This window comes from Mytilus californianus, unplaced genomic scaffold (assembly GCF_021869535.1).
Source record: "Mytilus californianus isolate M0D057914Y unplaced genomic scaffold, xbMytCali1.0.p SCAF_7, whole genome shotgun sequence".
Lineage (NCBI taxonomy): Eukaryota > Metazoa > Mollusca > Bivalvia > Mytilida > Mytilidae > Mytilus > Mytilus californianus.
Genome location: NW_026262723.1, coordinates 112,429,617 through 112,457,185, shown reverse-complemented (window position 1 = coordinate 112,457,185; position 27,569 = coordinate 112,429,617). Strand labels below are relative to the sequence as shown.

The 27,569-nt window shown below is 30.9% G+C and overlaps 1 protein-coding gene across 1 annotated transcript; it reads left to right on the top strand.

The window, feature by feature from the left end:
* The first annotated feature begins 1,651 nt into the window (after positions 1-1,651).
* Positions 1,652-27,569, top strand: LOC127708020 (sarcoplasmic calcium-binding protein-like). The gene is made up of 4 exons (XM_052212817.1): positions 1,652-1,661; positions 22,002-22,029; positions 24,178-24,279; positions 26,912-27,569. Exons 3-4 carry the CDS (start codon positions 24,179-24,181, stop codon positions 27,363-27,365), a joined length of 555 nt encoding a protein of 184 aa, XP_052068777.1. The 5' UTR covers positions 1,652-1,661; positions 22,002-22,029; position 24,178; the 3' UTR covers positions 27,366-27,569.

Genomic DNA, 27,569 nt, shown 5'->3' with positions numbered 1-27,569 from the left:
TATAGATTAACATGATGCATTAACTTTATATCAAGCAAAACATTCTATAGTTGTACCTGACAAGTTTAATATTCAACATTGAAGTCTTTAAACAACACGACAACGTTCAAATAAGGTAAATCTTTGAGAAATTCAAATTAAGTCAGCATATATATTGTACGTAGATAATATGATTAAAAAACAAATGCACAACTATGATTAACAACTGCGATAAATATTTAAAACACACTATTTCATTTTTGTCTCGCCTTGACGGAGTCAAAAAGCGAGACATAGGTATGTTGTTTCCGGCGTCGGCGGCGGCGGCGTCGTCAACAATGTATTAGTTTGTGATTAGGTCTAGTTTATGGCGAACCACAAGTGGTAGGTCAATCATATTTGGTATGCAGTTGTATTAGCATTGGCACATCTCATTTCCATGGAGATTATTTGGCCCTGCCCCCTCAGTCATGGTCTACTGACTTTGAAACTTTTGCTTATTTTACATGTATTAGTTTGTGATTAGGTCAGTTTATGGGGAACCACTAGTGGTAGGTCAATGATATTTGGTATGCAGTTGTATAAGCATTGGCATATCTTATTTCCATGGAGATTATTTGGCTCCCTTAGTCATGGTTTATTGACTTTGAGAATTTTGCTAAGTTAACATGTATTAGTTTGTGATTAGGTCAGTTCAAGGATAACCATTTAGGGTAGGCAAATGTTAATTGGTATTCAGTTGTATAAGCATTAGCACATCTCATTACCATGGAGAATATTTGGCCCCGCCCCCTCAGTCATTGTATATCGACTTAGAAACTTTTTTTTAGTTTACATGTATTAGTTTGTGATTAGATCAGTTTAAGATGAACTGCTAATGTTAAGTAAACGATATTTGGTATGCAAATTTATTGGCATTTGCAAATATCGTTTCCATGGATATTATATAGCTTCACCCCTCTTCATGGTTCATTGACTTTGAAACTTTTACATAGTTTATAAGTTAATGTTTGTGTTTAGGTTTGTTTAAAGGGAACGACTTATAATAATTCAATGGTATTTGGTATGCAGTTGTATTAGCTTTGGCACATCTCATTTACATGGAAATTGTTTAGCCATGTACCTCAGTCATGGTTCATTGAATATTTGCATAACTTATGAAACATGTTAAAGTATTGCTATTTTAATTTCAACATTTGCATAATCAAAATTACAAAAGGATGAGACATATTTCTGTGATAACAGTTTATCTACAAATTCTGAAATGAAGTAACATATGTTGAATTGCAATATTCATAAATAAATGATTGATCTATAAAAAATTTCTGACGGATTTTTCTTATTCTTCGCTTATCTGCCTCATTAAATTATTGTCATTTGGATATTTTTGTATGGATAATGTAATTAAACATTTTGCTATACTCCACAGAATCCATATTGGATGTTTACACCTTTTATTTATTACATTATCAATATAATACATGTTTTTATAATGTACTTGAATTATAACTTTAAGCTCACTGATAACAATGCTCAGTATAAAAGATAACTTGTATAACCAGTGGAACATATTTCACAGACAAGGAACTTATTTCACCAGGTAAGGAACAAATCTCACAAACCTGGAACTTATTTCACTAGGTAAGGAACAAATTTCACAAACCCAGAACTTATTTCACCAGGTAAATTGTGGAACTTATTTTATAGAGATGGAACAAATCATATAGAAATTATCTGTGAAAAAAGTTCTCCCAGAATATATTTACTGTGATATTTGTTCCACTGGAACTTTTTTCACAGGAACTAATTTTGGCTCACATATTCACAACTGTTCTATATATTATAGTTAGACTTGGGAGGATAAAAAACTTTAAAATGTTGTAATGACATGTCCATTGAAGAAGACCGTAGATTGAACTTTAGAAGTAAATTGTCACGTTTTGTTTGTTGCTTAATTGGGTTGCTGTCTAAATTAATTATGTATACTTCACATCTCCTTTAAAATCATTCATAGAAATTAAACATTGCTTAAAATATGTTAGCATACATCGTCTGAGAGTAGTTTTTTGCTCTTCTTTTATTCCCTTTTAGATATATTTTTAGTCTTCTGTTCTTCAACCTCTGCTATATCTTGCTAGGAAGAGCTAGCTAGGTAGATCTAGACAACATCCAACTCAGCCAAACGATCTTGGGGTGTGTGTGGGGGCACTTATTATGTAATGAGTGGAAAGGATGAGTCGCTGGGATAGGTCACTGTTTGAAGCTTCATGAAATTGCATGAGGTCGAGAAATTAGGTGAAATATAAGACAAGGTTGATGATTGAATCTGAAACTAATCAGATGTCGATATTTTTTTACAGATGCAATTAAAATCACCAGAGATTGTGTATATATGTCTCTAAAATCACTTTCGTAAATGTTTAAGATATTTGTCAAATCTATTTACTAGTATCTCCCCATGAAATAGCGTAACAATGATAGCTATGTGTAGGTATATATACTTATTGTAAAAAATATATGATAGCTAGGGTAACTGCATGTATGTTCTTTTATCATTCAATATATATAGTCAAATGCGTTTTGTTAAAATATACTTTTTCACTCATTTGGTCTTTTGGAAAATGTTGTTTGTGCTGTATTTATACCCCTCTACCAAGGAATTTGTTTTGCATGCACACGTATAAAAATTGCGGTTTTTATCCAACGCAATCATAGGTTTGAACGTTGTTTTCAATTTAGACTTGTTTATATTTTTTCGTTTGGGCTTGTATTATATTTGCCTTCGGACTTATATGATCCGTTCATCCTATTTTGACTCTTTCAAAATACAAGAGTCTATCCTAAATTGAGGTAAATTATATGGCCTTCCAAATACCGTTTCGATTCCTAACATCACTGAAGAGACATTAATTGTCGAAATCCAGATAAGCACCTCACCTATATATAAAGGGTGGGGTATTGGATGTCTCAGCTGCTCACCTCTGCCATAGAAAGGTCGAAGTGCCGCCGCCGCCGCCCCCGCCCCCTGAGATAAAAATTCTTGTGTAAATTAATATTAATCGAACAGAAATAATTTGATATCTCCGTTTTAAAATGTTTGTGTTGCCTTTAGATTATCTTACTGAGTAGGGGGCCTCGGTGGCCGAGTGGTCTAAGTAGTTACTACTGTAATCACTAGCCAGTCAACACTGAGGTTGTGAGTTCGAACCCCGCTCGTGCGGTTGCACTCGACTCCAATCTTAATTGACTAGGATTGTCAGTTTTCCTATCGAAGGTCGGTGTTTTTCTCCGGGCGCTCCGGCTTCCTCCACCAATAAAAACTGGCCGCCACGAAATAGCCCAAAAGCGGTGCTTAAAAGTGGCGTTAAAACACCAAAAATCAAATCAAATCAAATCTTACTGAGTATAAATAAATATAACCTAAGAAAAAGGCATTTTCCTAAAAGTTTTCTTATGTTTTCACGTATAAAATGTACGTAACATGAAATAATCACGTGTGTGTTTACAAATCTTCAGGAGATTTGGCTATTTATAGATAAGTGTTACCTGTGTACCGATATGCATGATTGGTAACCAGGCAAATCTATTTACTAAAATAAAGAGTTCAGATCCGACACTCTACGGGATTAAAAGACATTTACTAGGTTTGAATTGTCCCAACCAATGAACGAAATTTAATTATGACAGCGTCAGTAATATCTTCCAATTAGGTAGTAAGAAAGCCTTCAGCCCGCAGACTGTCCATCGTTCAACTCTTAATACCGTCTCCGAGGAGACGGTAATAAAAAGTAATCAAACAGAACTCAAACTATAGGAGATGTGGAATAAACTTCAATTTGACAGCAACCAAACGACAAAAACGCCATAGGTAAATCAGATATGTCTTTGAGTAAAAGCCAATTTCTATTGTTTCACTGTTTTTATTTCAAATAGCGCAATTAAACAATCACTTTTTCCAAATATATTTTTTCTAACAAAGCATCAAAGAAAAGATCAACAGCCCTTTTATCATTACTACTTAGCAACAAGGAAACATAATTTACCAGTTAAAGATTGGTTGGATTAATTTTCAAGGTGATCAGACATTACACAAGAAGAGCGCGTGCCCCGTAAAAATGTTAACTTGTATTTGTAGTATTTGTATTTTATCCATCTGATGAGTTAAGCCTCTTTCAACTGATTTTTATAGTTCGTTCTTATGTTGTAGTTACACCACTGTCCCAGGTTAGGGGGAGGGTTGCGATCCCGCTAGTATGTTTAACTCCACATTCTGTATGTATGTGCCTGTCCCAAGTCAGGAGCCTGTAATTCAGTGGTTGTCGTTTGTTTATGTGTTACATATTTGTTTTTTGTTCATTTTTTGTACATAAATTAGGCCGTTAGTTTTTTCGTTTGAATTGTTTTACATTGTCATTCGGGGCCTTTTATAGCTGACTGTGCGGTATGGACTTTGCTCATTGTTGAAGGCCGTACGGTGACCTATAGTTGTTAATTTCTGTGTCATTTGGTCTCTTGTGGAGAGTTGTCTCATTGGCAATCATACCACATCTTCTTTTTTATGATAACTTTTAAATCTCTTAAGATTTTCGAACCAACTTTGAACATATTTTTTTACATTATAATAATCAATCTTAATTTACGATCTTGGTGCATATTTAACCTTTCCATTCATATCCTTAGTTCAGACGACATAGTACTATTGGCAGAAAGTGCTGATGATTTACAGAAACAGCTGGATTCTTTCAGTGAATACTGTATATTTGGAAGCTTAAAGTTAACTAAAGTGATGATTTTTTCTAGAGGCAGAATGCCGTCAAATTTACATTTTTATATAGCTATAGACGGCACTGACATTGAAAATATTAAAAGAATTTAACTATTTGGGCATATTATTATCTAGAACTGGTAATACTAAAATAGCACAGAAACACCTAGCAGAAAAAGCCACACAAGCTATGTTTAAGGTGTTGAAATCAGGCCGCATACATAATCTTTCCACTCAGTGTCACTTAGATCTTTTCTATAAAGTTGTGAAACCCATACTTTTGTATGGATGTGAAATTTGGGGGCATGGTGATGTTGAAATTATAGAAAGAATCCATCAGAAATTCTGTAAACTTCTTTTGAAACTGAAAATTCCACACCTAGCTATATGGTATACGGAGAACTTGGTAGATATCATTTAAATTAAAAATAGTATCTTATTGGTGTAAATTAGTATCTGCTAAAGAGACTAAGTTATCTTCTATCGCATATACACTATTAAAAACACTATTTACTGTTAATAATGTATGTACATTTTTTGTGAGTGAAGTTAAAAATATATTGGATGAATGTGGTTTTTCAAATATTTGAATTTCTCAATGTTTTGGTAATGATATATGATTAAAAAATGCACTAAAGTTGCGATTACAAGACCAATACAAACAGTTGTGGAATACACAATTTCAAGAGTCTACATAATCAGTAGATTATAGAATTTTTAAGTTAGAATTAAATTTTGAAAAAAAATATTTTGATATGTTGGATATGCACGAAAGTATTATTTTATGTAGATATAGAACCACAAACTACAGACTCTCAATAGAGACAGGGAGGTGGAATAATGTTAATAGAAATGATAGAAAATGTCATCTTTGTAATATTGGTAGCATTGGAGACGAATTTCATTATCTGCTAGAATGTCCACTTTTTAACGACAGTAGAAAATTATACCTTGATAAGTACTATTTGGCTTATGTTAATACACTAAAGTTTAGAAAATTGATGAGCAAATTAAACAAAAATTCAGAGCTAAAAAGATTATGTAAGTTTATAAAGTGTATAAATAAACATGTGGGTCCTCCTAGCTAAAATGTATATTATTTGGAAACCACTGTATTGTATATATGTTTTGTAAATAGATGCATATTCATGTACATATTTTGCACTCTCTCTGTACCTATGTATCTGCAATGGTTATGGGAATAAAGATATTGGTATTGGTTTATATGAACTCGTCAAGCTTCGGTGGATTCAATCAACACTATGATAACTGGACACATTATACAAAAGTCGGCGCGTGCCATGTAAAATGTTAATAACTCTTTCATTTCTAAATACATTTACACCAAAATTTAAATATATGCTCTTTATTTACAACATTATCATACTGAATGACCTTGGTACTTATATGACTGTTCCATCATGGGATTAGTGCAGTTTTCAGAGCTTAGTGCACCAAGGCGGCCTAGGTGGTGTTTAGACGTACCCGGTAAATCAGTCTTCAACAAGAAACAGGGGCGTGTTTTTTTGTTCTTCGGTAGTGAGCCAGAAGAGGTCCATTTCTGTTTTTTGGCATAGGGAGGATCTTCTGGCCCTCTTCCACCTCTTCGTTTTTGATAGGTAGTTTAGACGGCCAATAGTAGCAAGATTTAAGTCTGAAACGGTCATTTTGGTCTGATCAAGTCTTAATCGCCTTGATTTACTGCTAGGGAAAAACGTTAAGACCGGTTTAGACTTTCAGACTCTGTTCCGATATATCGTGTTCAGTCATATCAGTCGGGTCAAGATAAACAAGACAGATTCTTCTAGCGTTCAAATAAGACTTGATTAGATCACGTTTAGATAAAATAAGACCAAAGGTAAAAAATCTGTTTAGTTGCTGTAAGATCGTGTTCAGTCGTGTTAAGATTTTAAATATTTTAAATAAAACGAGCGACACTTTATCTGTGTTTATCAGGGGTTACTCCCCTTTATGAATAAAATCGGCATAGCTAGGAGGATATTCTTTTGTGGTCTTTTAATGTAATACTGTATATCTATTTCATTAAATAACGTATGCAAACGTACAATTCATTTTTTCCCGATAGAATTTTTAACATTTAATTGGTTATATAAGAAAAGATTAGTTGTCTTAACCGGGAAATGTGTTTGTCATTAAAACTTTGCAGTCGTGCTTTCTGACATAAAGTAGTCCTGTATTTATTCATTCCATACCCAACTATATCAGTCCTATTCAGGACCGATAACTCTGTCGATAAATATTGTCGGGTATATAATGTTGTTGAAATCAGAGCAATTGTATTATATGTCTCTGTAGAAATGTATACAATAACAAATTTTTTTACACAAGTTTAACTTTATATCGATTTATTGAATGCCTGGATTTTGCTTAAAATATTGAATTAAAAAAATAAATAATAAAATCATATTCAATGAAATCTCGTTTAATTTTTTACGAAATAATACAAAATCCATTTAAATTAAAATTTGAATCAAAATATTTCTTTAAAATAATTATAGAAACATAAATATTAGTTTGATTATCTTTTAAAGCAAAAATTATTTTTTTAAAGATTTTTTTTTATAATATTCATATTTTCTTAAAGTTTATTATGATACATACTTCTTCTGGTTTGACACGGGGAAGAGAAGATATTTATTTATACAGTTATGAAAACTTTTGTATATCACAAAATTTAAACTCTGGTAATACATGTTCACACAGGATGTTTAATGTCACCTGGTTGCTTTTGGTTTGCACGTCTACCTGACAATATATTGTTATGTAACATTACATCCAAAGTCAGAGTTCACCTGTTCGTCAAGTGATGGGATTTTGAAGGTATGGAATATTTATCTATAATAATTGTTGGGATTTTTTTCTCTCTTGGGACGTAAATATTTTTTTGTTCTAAAAGGAATGTATAAATATATTTCTAAAGAAAGATAAATTAAACAGAAAACAGGAAAAAAAACTTTTAAAAAAAGAAGAGAAAAAATTTTATTATAAATTTTATTGTTAACTATTTTCTGGTAACAGTATATCCTGGATATCTGTCAAAATAAAATGTTCCCGTGTCACACTTAAAATAATATTTTTTTAATCAACAAATTTTGAAATCAATCATATCGAAATATCACCAAAGAAAATAACAGAAACATCAGAGATTCTACATGAAAATTAAATTAAATCAAGGAAAGTCTTACTATACAAATCCTCGATTTGATGCAACATTTCCATATACATCATCCGCCATTTTGAAAAATCCCGAAATATTCACTTTTTTGAATCGATTTTTGACCGAAATTGCCCAGAAATTAAACTGTTTTAAATAGTATTTTTCGCCAGATATATGTTTGAATATACTTAATCGATTTGCAAAGTTTTATTTTTATTAACGGAATTTCTTTATTTTTTATACAAGTAGACATGGGTATCGGTACATTTAGCATTGAGTCAACGGAGAAATAACGAGAAAAAGTACATGTTTTTACGATTCTCCAGTGACAGAATTTAATCAAAATTTAAACTGTTAGGACCAACATTGTTTGATAGAAATATGTTTGAATATCAAGGATTGATTTGCAAAAGTTAGAAAACGGGTCAGGTTCATGAGAAAACTAAACTTTATTGAAGCACCTATGCATTTTATATGGGGCAATATAATACAAAATGGCGGCTAGTATACGTCACAAAAGTCACGTGATGTCTGACTTAGTTGGATATGCCGCCCGTAAAGATATAATGATAAGTAATATATCCCAAAGATGTTCTGAAATTTTCTTAAACATTTTTTGTTTCTAATGTTAAATAATAGTTCTGATTCATATACAATTTGTCAAGAAAAATATATTCTAAGTATCTAATTTACTTTAAATTTTTAAATATTATACAGATGACAGTTGCTTGGTGAAAGTTATTTACATTTCAATAAACGGATTATCTAAGCAGTCAACCGAAACGGGTTGTCATAAACTATCTAAATAATTACCCATGCAACGCTTATGATGTTTTATCTATGGACGTAAAATGAATAAAGTTCCATGTTTTATCTTATATAAGGATTTACCGGGTAAAATTATTACATTGACAAATAAAACATTATTTTTTCAAAAAAAATGCAACAAGAATAAAGAATATTTTAAGAATTTAGTTGACAGTTTATATTTACCATTAGGTACCTATAAAGACCGATTTCGATACCTCTCTTGATTTTTTTTATCATCAAGTTTTTTTAGCAAGAACTAATACAAGAATAAATCTTATAGAAAAATATCAAACAACGATTGATAAAATCTTGTGTACGGTTTATATTTCTGTTTCGTATCAGATTTTTTTTATAACACCAGCGTTACTTCTCATTTAAAAAACAGTGAGATGCTTACTTGCTTTTTCGAAATTGACCAAAAAGCTATAGAATAACGTAGCGAAATGACTGTACTTATAGATTATACCTTTGTTTTTCCATTTTGAATTGTTTTACACTAGTCATTTTGGGGACCCTTATAGCTTGCTGTTCGGTGTGAGACAAAGCTCCGTGTTGAGGCCGTATTTTTAATCTATAATTGTTTTATACTTTGTAACTTGGATGGAGATGATTATTTGGCACACATACATCTATGTTTATATTAACCGGGAGCAGTTTATAATATTTTCATTTCGATAAAAAGAAATATGCAATTCAGTAAATCAAATCGATTTGTACCATATTGTTACATTCAAAAGTCTTTAACTGAAGTAAATGATTGATAGAAATACATTATGTGTATTGCATCGCTCCTAAAATAATGTCCAGTGTCAAATATTACACATCAATGATCACTTAGATGTTCAACTGATTCAACCAAAAATTAAACTTAGGACTAGGATCAAATGCAATTCATTTCGTTACAATTGTATCCAATATTAATATTGCTAATAACATTCAGTCGAGGAAAAGACACATGTGACATTGATATGCATTGGTTTGTTCTAGCCTGATACGGCGAGCGCGTGTCGACAAAAAAGGTCATGTTTACAAGAGAACAATTGTTGTGAATCAGAGCCAAATTGACCTTTGTTCCAACTTTACTCATAAGTAATGCGTGCTTGTGGACAAAAGGTCACAGACGAAAGGTCACAATTCAGTTTCTGAGACTATTTTCTTTGAAAAAGAGAAAATACTTATTTAAAAAAATATATTTTGTATGTATCTTGAACTATTGTATATATAAACCAACTCTGTAAACAAATGTATTAAATGAACAAATAATTGTTTAGTAAACAAACTATCAAAGTGGATTGGTACCTAAACAGCTTCATGGTGCTAAGAAATATTATATCATTTGCATGATTAAAATTTAATAAATCTTCATTTACCAAGGCTAATGAACAATTTCATAAACTGTAAAAAGAATATATGTAATACAAAGTAATTTTTCAAGATATTTCTCTTACATACTTAAACAATTGTCACTTCCTGTCCTGTGACTTTTTGTCCTGTGACTTTTCAGTGTTTGCTTACTGTTAAGAATAGGACCTCCCTTACCCTTACCAAGGACCTCCCTTACTAATGGAGAGAAAGCTGTCGGGACTACCAATCCTAAGTGTTAGAGAGAATAAAAAGTACATCAGTCATTCTCAATTTTATATGTTTTGCGTAAAACAAAACGGTTTTAAATGTTGAATTTAAGGAATGCTCGGATTTAAAAAAATAAATCTTTTTCGTTTGCTTTTCGTTGAAATCATCCTGAATATTATGTAATATTGTACGCTGAACATTCAACGATCATGGCCAAGCATGTGTTCTTCAAAATGCAATCTGTAGAAGAAAAAACACGGTTTTAAATCATGTACATTGGAAATCAAGAATCGTGTGTCGTGTTCGACCTATAATCCTTTATTAAATAGTCGAAATTGACTATTAATATATAGTTTTGTTTTGCACCTACATAACTCTATATATGCATGTTTTTGCCACTTTGCTTGGAAAAATTATCATATATCTTAATTCTCTTTCAATAACATTTCCTTATTCAATTTTCTACTCGTCTACCAAAAAAAAAATAGATATTGTTTCATTTTTGCCATTTTGGTTAGAATAAGTTCTTGGTAGATGTATGTCCTTTATGATCTCTCAGGTAAATATCAAAAATTCGTCCTGAGTTTTGACGGTTGTGAATTAAGGATTAGTTACTTTATGGAACACTTATTTCCTTGGATGGTAGTACAAACTTGTATTTTATCCTTTAAAGTTAGTATGCCTGTTTAATAATTTACAGTTTTAAAGAGAATTCTTCGTCTTTTGCAAATAGATGAAGAATAAAATGAAAATTTGCTTTCGATTGCATTGAGGCAGAGAGAAATATGTTTTGTTATATTTCAGACGATTTTTAGTACGGATATTAAACTATAATTCTTAATCTCTTCCAATTTACAAATATAATTTGGTATTGTTTTTTCTGCAAATGGTAGATGAAACTTGTATGTTCTAACTTTTTCAGAGGTCTGTGAAATCTTGAAAATATGACGTTCCCGGAAATCACAAGTCGCTATATAGAATGCTTGTAAAATTCAGAAACTTGCAGTACGCTCATATTTAATACTTTCTGTTAAAAAAGAAAGTGTAAAATTAAGAAGGCGAAAACGGGAAAAGGGGAGGGTTGTTACACGAACACTTTCTTCGCAATTTAATTCTAAACGAATAGTGATTATCTAACTTTTTGTTCAAATATCGAATACACAATAAAATCTCTAACTTATCCACGCTTGCAATAACCTTTTTATTGACAGGTTTCTGCTGGCATTTGATTGGACAACAGTTTAATGTAGGCGTGACAATCTATCACATTTATCCAATCAGCTGTCTTGTTAAACAAACCTGTGTGCGATGACCCACTGTCCACATAGTTTAGTTTAGAGAGTTTAGTTGTTTTTTTTATAATGAATTGATCATCAAAAGGACGTTGTTGCTATTGTTGGCCAGGGACTTTCTAAACTAATGAAAAAGTCCATGTGTGTGCTTGTCAGATAGAAATAGACAACGCTTATATTTAAGAATAAAAAAAGTGATGAAAAAGAAATATTACTATGCATTGGATGGATATTTAGACTAATTCACTAGCTGTATTATACAGACGGAGAAATAACGCCACGTGTAGCCAGGATAAAAAAAATGATGATTTTAATTATGCTAAAAATGATATATTATCCAATCAAAGGGGAAGCGATATGTCGGCTCCTGAATCCGCCACTGACCAAGCAAATTACGACATAATTAAACAATTAACAACCTTGTAAAAAAAATAATAGAAAAGCGTCTTTTTTATCCCTTATATTTTATGATAGTTTGTGGACAATATAAATCTTAAATCAGTGTTTCAAAGTCATATCAGATAAAAAACATAATTGCAATTTCTGCCACAAAAAAAAAGTATTTTAGAATCACGAAATAATTGAAATCGAATTTGGATTAGTTTTGTGCTCAATGGAATTTATTAAGACTTTAAAATATCTGTTCCTTTATATTCGCTATTTTGAGATCGAATTTAATGAGGTTCATATATAAGTATGTGCCAAAACAGAAAAAATACAGTTGCAAATCAACGGGTACGTCTAAACACTGTCCAGGACCTCCTGAGTGCACTCAGGACATACAAAGTGCACCCAGGACTCTTTTAAAGTCATCGTATATGCACACAGGAAAAATGTTTACATTCTTTTCACGTTGTCTATTTTAGTGGAAACTTTTGGAATATTTTGAAAACGAACTTAAATAGATATTCAATATTTTTATAAAATAATGAGGGCACGTGTCACTGATTCACAACTACTCAGCCGTGAATAATCCAATCAACAAAATTGATTGGATTATCCTTATTGCTTATGAATATTCAGATTCAATATTTTATTAATCTATCTTATGAATATTATGTTATTAAAACAGTGTTTTTTATAAAAATTTAATAATGCGAAATTTTAAAGTTTTTTCGAAATTGATTTATGTAATTAAATACTTTGTGTATTGACTTTAACGATAATGGAGAAAAAAAACCTCAAAAGTCCCATTTAATGTATTTTTATACAGTTTATGCGTAATGAGTCAGCTTAATTAATTTTGTTATTATACGTTCTGCAGTTCTAAAGTAAAAGAAATAACAATTGATATTGTTTTATAGTTTGTCTATTATCAGTTCGTTTTTGTTTTTCTTCGTGAATTTTTTCTCCTTTCCAACATCAATTAAATAAACGAATATCATATTTTATTTAATATAAACATACAAAGTATTTTTTGTTTTGTTTTGATAAGTCTAATATCTTGGTAGAGTACGTGCTTTTATTGGTTTCTTTCTTTGGTTTGGCTTATGGGCAAGTTTTTGTTTTATTTTTATTTAACATCTGTGCATAAGGACTTATTCGTTGTAAGAACGGACTGAGTATCTTTCAACAGTCTGCGAAATAGTCTTTCTCGCTGTTCTTGATTATGAGTCTTGCAAAAACAATATTAAATTGATATGAAATAACATGTTTTCTGTAAGACCAAAAAGTTCATAATTTCTCATGAGCTCGATTTAAAACCAAATCTTACTACCTGAAAATGTTAAGAAAAAAACCAAATATGATAAATGACGGGAGTTCAATGTACGCATTATTTTAGCCCGTTTGTGAAAAGGGGGGGGGGGGTCGGTCTTGATTGGGACAGAAAACTGACAGAAAAATGGAGTCAAATTCATTATTCAGAATTTATTTTCTCATTGAAATTCGTTCAGGCTTGTAATCATGGTAATACTGGAGAAGAACGATTTTAAGGAGAAACAAAACTTTACTGTTTGAGTTTGATTATTTGAAAATCGTATTTTGATAAGTACGGCAACAAATACAGATAAGAACGGGCTTCATTCAAAACCAAATATTGCCTTATTAAAATGTTGATGACAAATTCCTTCTTCAGATTCTATTTCCCTATTCAAACTCGTTTGAGGAATTTATTACTCACTCATCGGTACAGCGGATACAGCTTAATAGGTACTTCGAAGGGTGAAAAGCTATATACCGTACATTCATTTAACTATGCACTGTACAGAAGGATTTATGTGGTCAGCTATACACTGTACACAACGCTTCTTTTCGGAATAAAATATCGAAAAATAACATATGTATGAAAGATTTCAATGCCAATTATTGAAACAGCTATACTTATTACGTACACACAGTGCATGGCCTTCTATCAGAAAAAGAGTTGCAATATTGAATATAGAATCATATCGGATGAGACGAGCGCCAACTTCTTTGACAAGTATTTGCGAATGTTTTAGTAAGTGTTCTTGTTTTAGGAAAATAATGAGACTTCTCTAATCATCAACCTACGACCAAATCATTTCTTAAAACAACAATTATGTTTAGATTGAGGTACACATTGATATTATGTAAACACAACAAAGACTTTCTTACCGTGTCAGAAGAAAAATCGATCACGTCCGCTTGGTTAGTACCTATATCCGCTGTACCGATGATACACGGTGTTACTGGACAAGAACGAGTGAAAAAAGCGACAGCGTCTTGTAAATATGTGGATACACTTTCAATAGTCACACACATATTTTATATACATTTATTTCGGGAATTATTTTTTAATTTATTATGCGCTCTATTGATGCCAGATTTTCCTTTTTTTTACTATCAATGTTCAACCACACCTATATATGCATTCTTATATTATAGGACTTTCCTCGTAGATGAAACAGGGGTTTTATCCAAAAAGGACGTCACGTTTTGCAATGAATAAGATCTATATTATTTTTAACGTTTTCAAATGAAATGAATTGAATTGAAAATTTCCCGACTATAGACAAGACAAGACGTATACATGTACATATACGTAGACTTCGTTTGGATGTGACATGTCTTTAAAATTAATACAGTTGAAATAAGACTGAGAATGAAACTTTTTTCTGTTAACTATGTACCATAAATTTAGGTACATCTCTCTACGATTAATCAGTTCAGTTCAGTTTCTTGTATATTCCTCCATTAATTGTGGAGCACTACCCATAGGGTATAATTGTAGCAACTATATACACCATAGAACATAAGGAAACATTTAATTATGTACAGATGACTGAATTTAGGCAATAATAATTACTAAATAATTAATATTATAACTAATTCATAGGATTGTCATCATAAAATTTTAAAAAATAATATTCATAATGTGCTGAAGTGTAAGAATAAGTTAAGTAAGAACTGGATATATTTACAAATAAGAATTTAGAATTTAAGTGGTCTTAAATTAAACTTTCTTATAATTGTTAGTTAAAGGTGCTATACGTACATCAGAATTTATAATGAGAAGGTTATTTTATAAGACTTATGTAAAAGGGTTGGGGTTTAGAACGATTCATCATATATACATGTTTTCCTTCACAGTTTAAAGTTACCTTATTTCGGATCTTATCATTATTCTTTAAAGGTAACTGGATATTTTAAAACTTTGCAAAAAATTTTATTTAATTTAGGTCCTAATACGTCATAAAATAGTAAGATGGTAAAGTAGGGAACTATTTTATTTTCAAAAAAATTACTTATACTGTACTTGTGTTCAAGTTTTTTATCCTTTTTGTCCTCTGAGTATATGCATGGCTTGGGTGAAAGAAAAGCAATTGATCTATACTCATGCAAATAACCCTTTCAATTATGCTTTTCTAAAAAGCTAGCCGTCTCATAGCTGATGAAAGTGGAAAATGTTTTCTCTTTGTAGTTCAATTCGTTCAAAATTGTATGTAAATTGTAGTAGATAACAAAAATTATAAAAGGCTTATACCTTTTTTTAGATTTACCAATTTTTTTTGGGGGAAAGTATTAAAACTGGAAATTGGGGGTAATGTCTTTTTATCGATTATTTTTTTTCAAACAGATATCGGAGTTGTTCGTTGGCTTTTTCTTTGGTTGTTTGCTTGTTTATTTGTGTTAGAAAAGTATGGCCGCTTCCACCTGAAAGTTTTTCGTTCATAATAGGCATCGAAAAGTGTAGAGAGCAGGCATGGGGTAATGCAAATTTGTAATTGTAATGCATGGTAATGCATTACATTTTTCCAAGTAATTGCATGTAATGTGTAATGCAGCAATTTGTGCATTACATGTAATTGTAATATAATGCATTACTTTAGCAAAAAGTTGTGTAATTTCATGCATTACATGGCATTACATGTCATTACTTTTTTCACATACTACATCTTTAACATATTGTTGGAGTTTTAACTAAACCAAATTTAAGATTTCTTGATTAATTAAGAATATGTTAATTTTAATTAAGGTCTATGTTTATTTTATAATTAGGGAAGTAATTCACAGTAATTAAATATTTCGTTTAAAATTTAAAGAAAAACAACAAAAAATATATTTATAAAAGTAAAGTCAACATTAAGTTAAAATAATTAAAAATTGTAAAAGTCAAATTAAATAGACTTTTTACATGTATACTTATATTCAATTCATGGAACAGTTACTGCATATGCTAGAATCTTTTGTGACTTGTAGTTGTTTTTCAAAATGTTTAATTTTTCTATTCACTAATAAAATTTTCAAATGTAATGTGTAATTCAAGGCATTACTTTGCAAAAGTAATTGTAATATAATGCATTACTTTGATAAATGCATGTAATTATAATTGTAATATAATGCATGGTTTGGTCAAAGTAATTGTAATATAATGCATAACATTGCAATGTAATTCGCCCCATGCCTGGTAAATGTGAAACGTAGTAAATTTAAACATATAAGAACACAATTAATATATTTCCAACGGTATCTCACATCTTTTCAAAAATGATCCTTAAAATGTAAAGCTTCACATATATGTATGGTTATTTTTTGTTGTCGATGAAGATTTTGTCTATTCATTGTAGTTGGACTGCAATGTGGAATGCCCCACGCCTCTTTTTCTATATTTGAATAATGAGTATCCTTAACAATTAAATGTTTCTTTTTTTCAGATTATTTGGTTTTATTGGACTTCTTGATTTTATTTTTTGATGAAAAATACTCAGAGTCGTGAGACGGATAATTTGTTATATAAGACCTATTGTAAGCGCCTGAAAACAAAGTAGTTTCGCCGCCATTTTTTTTCAAATCATAATAGACGTCGTTGGTTATAAAGAAGGTGATAAGTTCTGCAAAGCTACTTTAAGTTCACTATGAGGCCATTAACATAAGAGAATCAACAAATTTGACCAAAACTTAATCAAGCATACAGCTTGATACTGTATCTTTTGTTATTGTTTTACTTGTACATATCTTCATATTTATTTACTATACCATTTAATGTTGGATGACGAATAAGGCCCTTATCATACTTACCCTTAAAAGCTTGACATACTGGATTGACATAATCTTTTGTGGGAGACCGTTCGTATGTTGACATATAAATGTCTTTTTGTTTTATGATCATAGTATATGTATGTTTATACTTGTTTTTACAATTCTTGTAGAAAACATACAATTAAGAATAATCTTTTAAAGTGCCAACAGTATTTTCGTCTTTTAAATTTATAATTTTCTTTTATTTCTCTTTCTCTCATTTAGCATGTCTAGTATAAATAGTCAATAAACCTCAAAACAAACATTAGAAGTTTGTTCCTGACCCTGCTCATAGTTCCAAGTAATATCTGAATTATTTTTTGCTATTAAGATTATTTTTTGTAACAAAAAAAATTTTCCGGCGTGACATTTGTTCCGCTGGAACTTATTTCATAGGAAATATGTTCTACCGGAATTTATATCACAGAAAATTTTTACCCGGAATATATATTTTAAGAAAATATGTTCCAGCACTGTAAAATTTGTTCCGGAACTAATTTTTTTACTAAATGTTAAATAAGTTCCGGGTGTTATAGATTAACATGATGCATTAACTTTATATCAAGCAAAACATTCTATAGTTGTACCTGACAAGTTTAATATTCAACATTGAAGTCTTTAAACAACACGACAACGTTCAAAATAAGGTAAATCTTTGAGAAATTCAAATTAAGTCAGCATATATATTGTACGTAGATAATATGATTAAAAAACAAATGCACAACTATGATTAACAACTGCGATAAATATTTAAAACACACTATTTCATTTTTTGTCTCGCCTTGACGGAGTCAAAAAGCGAGACATAGGTATGCTGTTTCCGGCGTCGGCGGCGGCGGCGTCGTCAACAATGTATTAGTTTGTGATTAGGTCTAGTTTATGGCGAACCACAAGTGGTAGGTCAATCATATTTGGTATGCAGTTGTATTAGCATTGGTACATCTTATTTCCATGGAGATTATTTGGCTCCCTTAGTCATGGTCTATTCACTTTGAGAATTTTGCTAAGTTAACATGTATTAGTTTGTGATTAGGTCAGTTCAAGGGGAACCATTTAGGGTAGGCAAATGTTAATTGGTATTCAGTTGTATAAGCATTAGCACATCTCATTACCATGGAGAATATTTGGCCCCGCCCCCTCAGTCATTGTCTATCGACTTAGAAACTTTTGCTTAGTTTACATGTATTAGTTTGTGATTAGATCAGTTTAAGATGAACTGCTAATGTTAAGTAAACGATATTTGGTATGCAAATTTATTGGCATTTGCAAATATCGTTTCCATGGATATTATATAGCCTCACCCCCTCTTCATGGTTTATTGACTTTGAAACTTTTACATAGTTTATAAGTTAATGTTTGTGTTTAGGTTTGTTTAAAGGGAACGACTTATAATAATTCAATGGTATTTGGTATGCAGTTGTATTAGCTTTGGCACATTTCATTTACATGGAAATTGTTTAGCCATGTACCTCAGTCATGGTTCATTGACTTTGAATATTTGCATAACTTATGAAACATGTTAAAGTATTGCTATTTTAATTTCAACATTTGCATAATCAAAAATACAAAAGGATGAGACATATTTCTGTGATAACAGTTTATCTACAAATTCTGATATGAAGTAACATATGTTGAATTGCAATATTCATAAATAAATGATTGATCTATAAAAAATTTCTGACGGATTTTTCTTATTCTTCGCTTATCTGCCTCATTAAATTATTGTCATTTGGATATTTTTGTATGGATAATGTAATTAAACATTTTGCTATACTCCACAGAATCCATATTGGATGTTTACACCTTTTATTTATTACATTATCAATATAATACATGTTTTTATAATGTACTTGAATTATAACTTTAAGCTCACTGATAACAATGCTCAGTATATAAGATAACTTGTATAACCAGTGGAACATATTTCACAGACAAGGAACTTATTTCACCAGGTAAGGAACAAATCTCACAAACCTGGAACTTAGTTGTTTCATAAGCAATTCTTAATATACCACATCTCCTTGTGTTTACATAGAGGAAATTAGTCTGTAATTTTTATGACCACACATATAGGTTATCCAGTATAAATAAGTATATCTGAGCCGTTGCCTACAAGTCTAGTGTCGGAACAAACTTTTGGTTTTACTCCAGTATATATATAGTCCTTTATTTCTAGTTTTTATGAACTCGTTCAATTATAATATAACTGTGTTTTAAAGTTATTATTCAAAGTCTCTTTTAAATAAAACAACTTTTTATACTATTCAAAATTGAGAATGGAAATGGGGAATGCATGTGTCAAAGTGACATCAACCCGACCACAGAGCAGAAAACAGCAGAAGGCCACCAATGGGTCTTCAACACAGCGAGAAAATCCCGCACCCGGAGGCGTGCTTCAGCTGGCTCCTAAACAGACACCAAGTGATGGATACAATTGTGGCTTATATTGTTTAATTAATTTTTTAGAGCAAAAGATTAATTGATTGTTGGTTGCTTAACGTCCAGTGGCAAACATTTCATGCATATTCAGGACGACAAAACTTTTCAGAAAAAGATTATGAAGTACTAGGTATAACAAATGTTAAAATTTTCTCATCATTGACCTTTCAATACAATTTTGTTTATGATATGATCTTTCGTTGTCTTTCTATGGTTATGAAGTCATAAAGTATGTTCTATATATTCTAAGTTAGCATATCTGTACAGTTTGTCATTTTGACTTTTTTTTATTTTGCCATGGCGTTGTCAGTTTGTCTTTGAATAATAAGTTTGAATATCACTTTGGAAATGTAATTCCGCCTTTTTACAAAAATCATGAGATTCAAATTTGATAAGATGAAAGATTATATTTTAGACTAATACGTATGCACATCTGTACAATTTAATGAGATTCTTGATCGGGGGTAAACAATTCCTCTATCTAACAGAACAAGTATCGATTTGCATATTTGTTAAATTTAATGTCAGTGGTACACACAGTGGCGGATGGGGGGGGGGGGCGGATTTTGGACCCCCTTTTGTTAATAAGGACATACGGTTGGATCCCCTCCCTTTATCCTTGGTTGGGAACCCCAATTTAAAAAGACTGGATCCGCCACGTGCACTGTACACAGATTTAGTCCGCATTGTTTTCCGGGCAGAATAGACCACCACTGTTACTAATTTTTATAGTTGTAAATATTTACGCTAAATTTTGTTAATAAAGATAGGAACAGTTACAATTGTGTGGTCATAGATTTCGTAAATTTGTTTTCTGAATCCATATAGCAAGTGGCATGACATCATAATGGTGAATCGGGGAAATCACAGAAAGCTTATGGAATTGTTAGATTTTTTTTGATATATGACAATAGCGCAAAAAGTATCAAATATGTTTTAATAGAGAAAAAAAAATGACTGTAGCTGTAATAACTATATTTTTATTTGTTTTTAATTGTGTCGCTCTTTGATGACCACTTATGAAACCTGCATTTTCGTCTTTCATTCTTACGTACGTCTAGAAATTTACAGAACTCAAATTATGTATCTGAATAAAAGGAGTTGTCGGTTTTATTTACGTCAATTATATAGCAAACAAACCAAAAACAAAAACAAAAACCAAGAGACATCCAGAGAGCAAAGTGGATTTTTCGGCTTGCAGTACAAACTAAGCATAAGTATAAAGAACAGTTATATTATAACTATACCACGTCAAAAGTTTTCTCGTTCATTTCATTCCATAGTAGAGTGAAATGACTAACTTTCATTTGACCTTTAAAGAGGCAGAATTAGTTGACACAAATGTTATGCCTTTTTGCATGGCTGATTGTATATATTTATGTTGAACATGTTAAATTCAAGGCGATCTTGTAGCGAACGCACAACCCTATACTGTGTTTGGTTTTCTACGATATCTAGTTAAGAAAAAACTTTATTATCGGAGGGGTGAAACGAGCGAGAAAATAATATGTATTAGATACACATTAAGGGCGTTAGCCCGAATGAGCGCGTATTACTTACACCAAGATAAATTGAATATTGTCAATGCAGAATGACAAATTCAATAATTTAGGACAGGGACTTTCAATACTAACGGATTCCCTGTTAAGGAGGAGAATGCTGATCTTTTAACAATTTGACAATATGCTATTGAAATGCATGAAAAATGCAGGGTATCAAGTTTTATTTATCGACATCTTTGTGTAAAAAAAGATACAATTTTGCTAGATAAATAGAAAACAATAACACATTTCCTTGCATAATCTTATCTAAAATTATTGAAAATTATCATAATTTATGGGTATTGTTTTAACATGATACACCAAAGCCGAATTTTGTATGTTTGCATTACACACTTGCACTGTTTGGATTAACGTATCAATTAGAAGGTAGGTTAGAAAATCACAAAAAAAGAATTAAAGGACAAAACGCCATTATATGGTTTTCCGGATAATGTTTTTTTTTTTGGCAAATATTAAAAAAAAAATCTTAAACTTTTACATATACATAACATTTTAGGTAAACACCTAGAGTTACATATATACCAGCATACATTTTTGATAGGAAAAAAATGCTATCAAAGATACTTCAGAAATGCCTAGCTCCATGCCTAAGAAATATACATCTTTTTTATTGTTCACATTTATTTAACCTCCATTCAACAATGGGAAGGAACATTTGCCTCAGCTGTGAAATGAATTGATTTAAAACGACTTTTAACATATTTACTTCTGTCTTGTCAATATCTTAGCATAGAATATGATCAGAATATGGTCTGTGTAAACTACTTTGATATTAACGATTATATTTTGCGTCGATCGTTCCGCATTAGTACATGTAAAAGTTAAGTGAAAGTTTTAACAATATATTTGAACTGAAAGGTAATATAATAATTTCATAAAAAGGTGTTAACATTAGTGCAGGACAATTTCTTTTTTCCTTGTAGAGCAAAGTTTACCAGTATATTTTCGAAGGTAAGTCTTCATATCTAAAATATGTGAATATATGTCTTTGCCCTTTAGAAGATTCAGGAGGACACAATCATGATCATCATAGATGTAATATACATTTTAATGGATTGCACTTCAAATCAGGTCTAATGTGAACCCTAAAGTACAATTTGATATTTGGATTGAACAAGAATTGCTTTTTTCCTTAATTATAGTTTTCAATCAAACTATATTGTCTGAAATATCTGTAATTATAATATGTGTATTTGGTTGAAATTGTTGATAAATTTCAATACATATGATGATATTCAATACATGTCAAACATATCTGAAGCACACCCGTTTATTGTTTCAAAATTTAGTCATTTATCAAAATTGGTGAATCATGAATAAGTTGAAACTGATATGACTGATTCAATCGGTTTTATAAATTTAAACCATTTACTGATAAGACACATTAGATGCACCATATCAAGTTGTTTAACAAAGCACTAACAGTTAAAGTGTCTCTGCTGGTGAAAAAAGTCGGGAAAAATTGACTATAATCTTTAAAATGAAGCTATTCGCTATATAATATAAGACAATGTTCTTAATGCATACATGTTAATAGATTATAGTCAATTTTTCACGACTTTTTCACCATCAGAGACACTTTAACTGTTAGTGCTTTGTTAATAACTTCATGTTAGATACCAGAATTATAATTTTGTACGCAAGACGCGCGTTTCGTCTTCAAAAGACTAATCAGTGACGCTCAAATCGAAAAGGATAAAACGGCCAAATAAAGTACGAAGATGAAGAGCATTGAGGACCCAAATTTCCAAGAGGTTTTGCCAAATACAGCTTATGTAATCTATCCCTGGGATAGAAAATCCTTAGTAATTCGAAAAATTCAAATTTTTGTACAAAAGTCTCTTCTTCATATCATATTTCAGAGCATTTATAAAATAATAACAGAAATGTTTATATATAACTGAAAACTGCAATTGATGGATTTGGGCAAATTAGAAATCTGAAAAGTTTCAAAAGATCTTATAATCCAATCTGGATGTTAAGCAGCCAACAATCAATCTACCAATCCAAAAAATAGAATTCTATGAAAAGCGAATTTAAGTCTCATAGACACACATTGTATTTGGTTCCAGAAATCATTCAATGAAAATAAAATGAATAAAAAAATTGTTATTCAATAATACGGTTACGAAATGTAGCTAAAAAAAGTTACAATTTGCAAAGAAAAAATATTTCTTTTATATTCATATTCCTGTAAATTTTATCAATTAACTTAATAATATGTTCGGTGTGGGTGGTTAGAATAAAGATGGAACTGGTAAAACCTCTTTTTGTATAATGGTTAATTTGTTTCATTTGCCATAAGGTGTGTATGTCATTGATTGATAAAAACATTTACGATTTACTTCACCACCCCCCCCCCCCCAAACCCCCTCAAAAAAAAATTACAAAAAAAATAGTAACCTCCATTGACAAAACCCTTTAATAGATTTATAAAACTTTTAATTAAAAGTTACTTAAGGTATTTGCTGCGTTTAGTATTTTTTCGTTGTAGTTAAGTAATTTCTTTTTTAAAGTTATGGTTGGCAATATTATTGATTATCCTTTAATCGTATTCTCCTAACTTAACGAAATAGCGGCGTAATTGTGCATGCAAATTGATACTTCATATACATTTAAAACTCGGTTTTCCGTGGACCTCATGGGAAAAGTTTTAAATCTGATATTGAACGTACCTTATAAGGAAATGCAAATTACATTCAAAGAAGCACTGAAAACTGATCTGATGATCCCAATAGCATTAATGTAAGGTTTACTTAATGTAACAATTATTTCTATATATAACTTACCTGACCTTGTTTTTAGATATATTAGATCAGTATCTGTGAAAGAATAGCACCGACAAACAAGATAGTATTATAGAACATAATTCAAAATGCACCAAGTATTAACACTATTGTTCCTACCGATTTAGTGTCCACAAATTTATGTTCTTCTACGAACTGAACACCACGTGAATTTACATTTATTGAACAAATTGTTTGTCAATACAATTTTTTTCTAATCTTGCAATTATATTAACGACAATTACTGCTAAATATTTTGACTGTAAATTTCTACGTTGACAATTTGTAAATTATTGACTTATATCTTACGTAGAATGGCGAACGCTTATTTAATGAAGAAATGGACAAGACTGTATAAAACTTTTGATTTAAACAAAGACGACGTCTTAACAGTTGATGATGCCAATTTGTTTTCGTAAGTATATTTAGAGTATGACTGCACACAAATGTAGTTATATATTGTTTGTAAATAGAAAGATGAAAAACTAACAAATTTTGGCATAAATACAAATAAGTAGATGTGGTATGAGTGCCAATGAGACAACTCTCCATCCAAGTCCCAATGTGTAAAAAGTAAATGGCTCACATCGAACAGCAAGCTAAAAAGGGCCCCAAAATGACGAGTGTAAAACTATTCAAACAGGAAAACCAACGATCTATTCTATATAAAAAACGAGAAATCAGAAACATTTATGAACCACATCAACAAACGACAACCACTGAACAACAGGCTCCTGACTTAGTAGGACAGGTGCAAACAAATGCAGCGGGTTTAAACGTTTTAACAGGCGCCATAAAGATTGTTTTGGCTTAAAAATTAATTGAAAGTATTATCAATCTATTTCCTTCAAAAAGTTTGCATTTTGTTATTCTCTTTCTTTAATAAACTCTGAGGTTGCTGCCTGTTTATATCTCTTTCCTTACTACAGTCTGAGAGTATTGCCTGTTGATAGATTGGAAGTCCGTTGCCTATAATTCACTGAATCTGATATTTACAATAATTGATGTGGTATCTAAACATAAAAAAAGGAAAATGGTTCTTATTTGCAGAATGTGGTATTTTGGGGCAACTGCAAAAGCGTCAATTAACCTCTTAATTTGCGAAACATTTTTAACTATTTGTGTTCTGTTCTAAAGGTTTCATATGATATTTTGAAAATTGTTATCATAAAAAAAACTAAAATATGGCATTTTGTTTCATTATAGCAATATTTTAGAATGTTTAATCTCGATTTAATGGAAATTGCACTGTACTATATTTTTAGGACCGGACAAAAAACAGAAACTACATTCTGCAAACAGAAACTACAGATAATAAGCTTTCGACTGATATATAATATAGCCGTGTGTTAGATGGGTGTATTCAAGTCCTTAACTAATAGTCCTTTTGAAAAATGTCTCTCGCCTAAATACCCCCGGATATTAATTTAAAATTGAGACATGAATTTTCGAAAATTAGAAACTTTCAATAAGTCATTGACAGAAATATAAAGAAGCAATTGTGACAGCCTTTGAGAAAACTTTTTGAAAAAGCGGAGAAGAAATAAGTTCAAAGGGACATTTTGAAAATGTATTGATATATCAAAAACATATAATAAAAAAAACTTTGTCTATATACTGTATATTCACGTTTAGATAATATTTTTATAACGAACCTCTTCATGCAATTGAATACAGGTTTGTCCGAACATTAAGTTTTGTTGTAGTTTTCTGTAAATTGTAATATTCTTAGGACTATCAGGAATACTCTTTAATATCATTGACGTCTGAAAAGTGCATTACAGTGTGTATATATGTCATTTTTGTAGATTTATATGCAGAAAAAAATTAACAAATTAAGAACAAATAGTGTAATAACTCTCTAATTTTTTGTCCTATGTACATTACTAAAGGAGGATAATATGTACTTACAGATATTTTTGTTCAAAAGAAAAACATAGTTTAAAAGAAACATTTTTTTTTTCAAATACAATGTTAGTTTAAAAATGCTTTTAATCAATGTAATATTAATCGGAGTAATAAACATGTAATCGTGCAAGTGCGTATCGTTTTAATTGAGATATAACAAAGACATAAAATGAGAATGAGTTATCAACTATAGTATAGTATATCTTAATATATATATAAACAAGTCTAAATTGAAAACAACGTTCAAACCTATGATTGCGTTGGATAAAAACCGCAATTTTTATACGTGTGCATGCAAAACAAATTTCTTGTTAGAGGGGTCTAAATACAGCACAAACAACATTTTCCAATAGACCAAAAAAGTGAAAAAGTATATTTTAACAAAACGCATTTGACTAACAGGTCGAACAACAAATGTTCTTTAACCCTGCTGACTGCCATTGGCGATTGCCAAATAAACGGATCACCGATGTAATAAATGGATCTTAATTATAAATTTAATACTAAACAGAAAACAATAAACTTGCGGAAAAGATGATATACCGCAAACAAAAGGTGCAAAGGTTTTAGTACACCATATCCGGATTTCGACAATTAATATCTCTTCAGTGATGTTAGGAATCGAAACGGTATTTGGAAAGCCATACAATTTACCTCAATTTAGGATAGACTCTTGAATTTTGAGGAGTCAAAATAGGATGAACGGATCATATAAACCCGAAGGTAAATATTATACAAGCCCAAACGAAAAAATATAAACAAGTCTAAATTGAAAACAACGTTCAAACCTATGGTTGCGTTGGATAAAAACCGCAATTTTTATACGTGTGCATGCAAAACAAATTTCTTGTTAGAGGGGTCTAAATACAGCACAAACAACATTTTCCAAAAGACCAAAAAAGTGAAAAAGTATATTTTAACAAAAGTATATTTTATTGTTTTCTGTTTAGTATTAAATTTATAATTAAGATCCATTTATTACATCGGTGATCCGTTTATTTGGCAATCGCCAATGGCAGTCAGCAGGGTTTAAGAACATTTGTTGTTCGACCTGTTAGTCAAATGCGTTTTGTTAAAATAAATATATATATATATATATATATATATCAGTGTTGTATTTATTGCATTGGCTGTTACAGGGATAGATTTATTGAAAGCAACAAACTGAAGGGTGAGCAGGCCACAGAATTCAAGACAAAATTTTTAAATTGGTTTCGAGATTTTCTCCTGAAAGGAGAAGAGAAAATGACAGAGGATGGATTCGTTAAAAAGATGAGAGAGGAATATCAAAAAGACGGAAAAGAATTTGAGAAATCCGTCAGAAAGGATATGTCTGTATTGGTATCGATCACAGATGTTAACAAAGATAATATGATATCCAAAGAAGAGGTTAGGGAAGCACTGAAAGCAATGGGATTGGTTACCTTTGATGAGAAGTATTTTAACGCATATCCACAAATTAAACCAGGCTTCATAGAAGCTAATCTTTTTTTGCAAAGTTGGGTTGAGTATTGCTGTAACAGCGACGATAGAGATGTCAGTAATTTGGAGAAAGCTCGTCTGTATGGATTTAGAATGATTGATTCTATTTAAGGATTCAGTTTCTTTCATTATTCAATTATACGTAATAAGAATTAACACTGTATCACTTACCTGTCTGTATAATTTGTTAAACTTTTTGAATGCAAACTCTTCCATACTCCCATGGCATTGTCCCTTCTCCATTTTCAGTTCCAAGAAATGAAATGTTTTCGTAAATACCTGTTTTTGCAAATAAAACAGAGTCTATTTTGTATA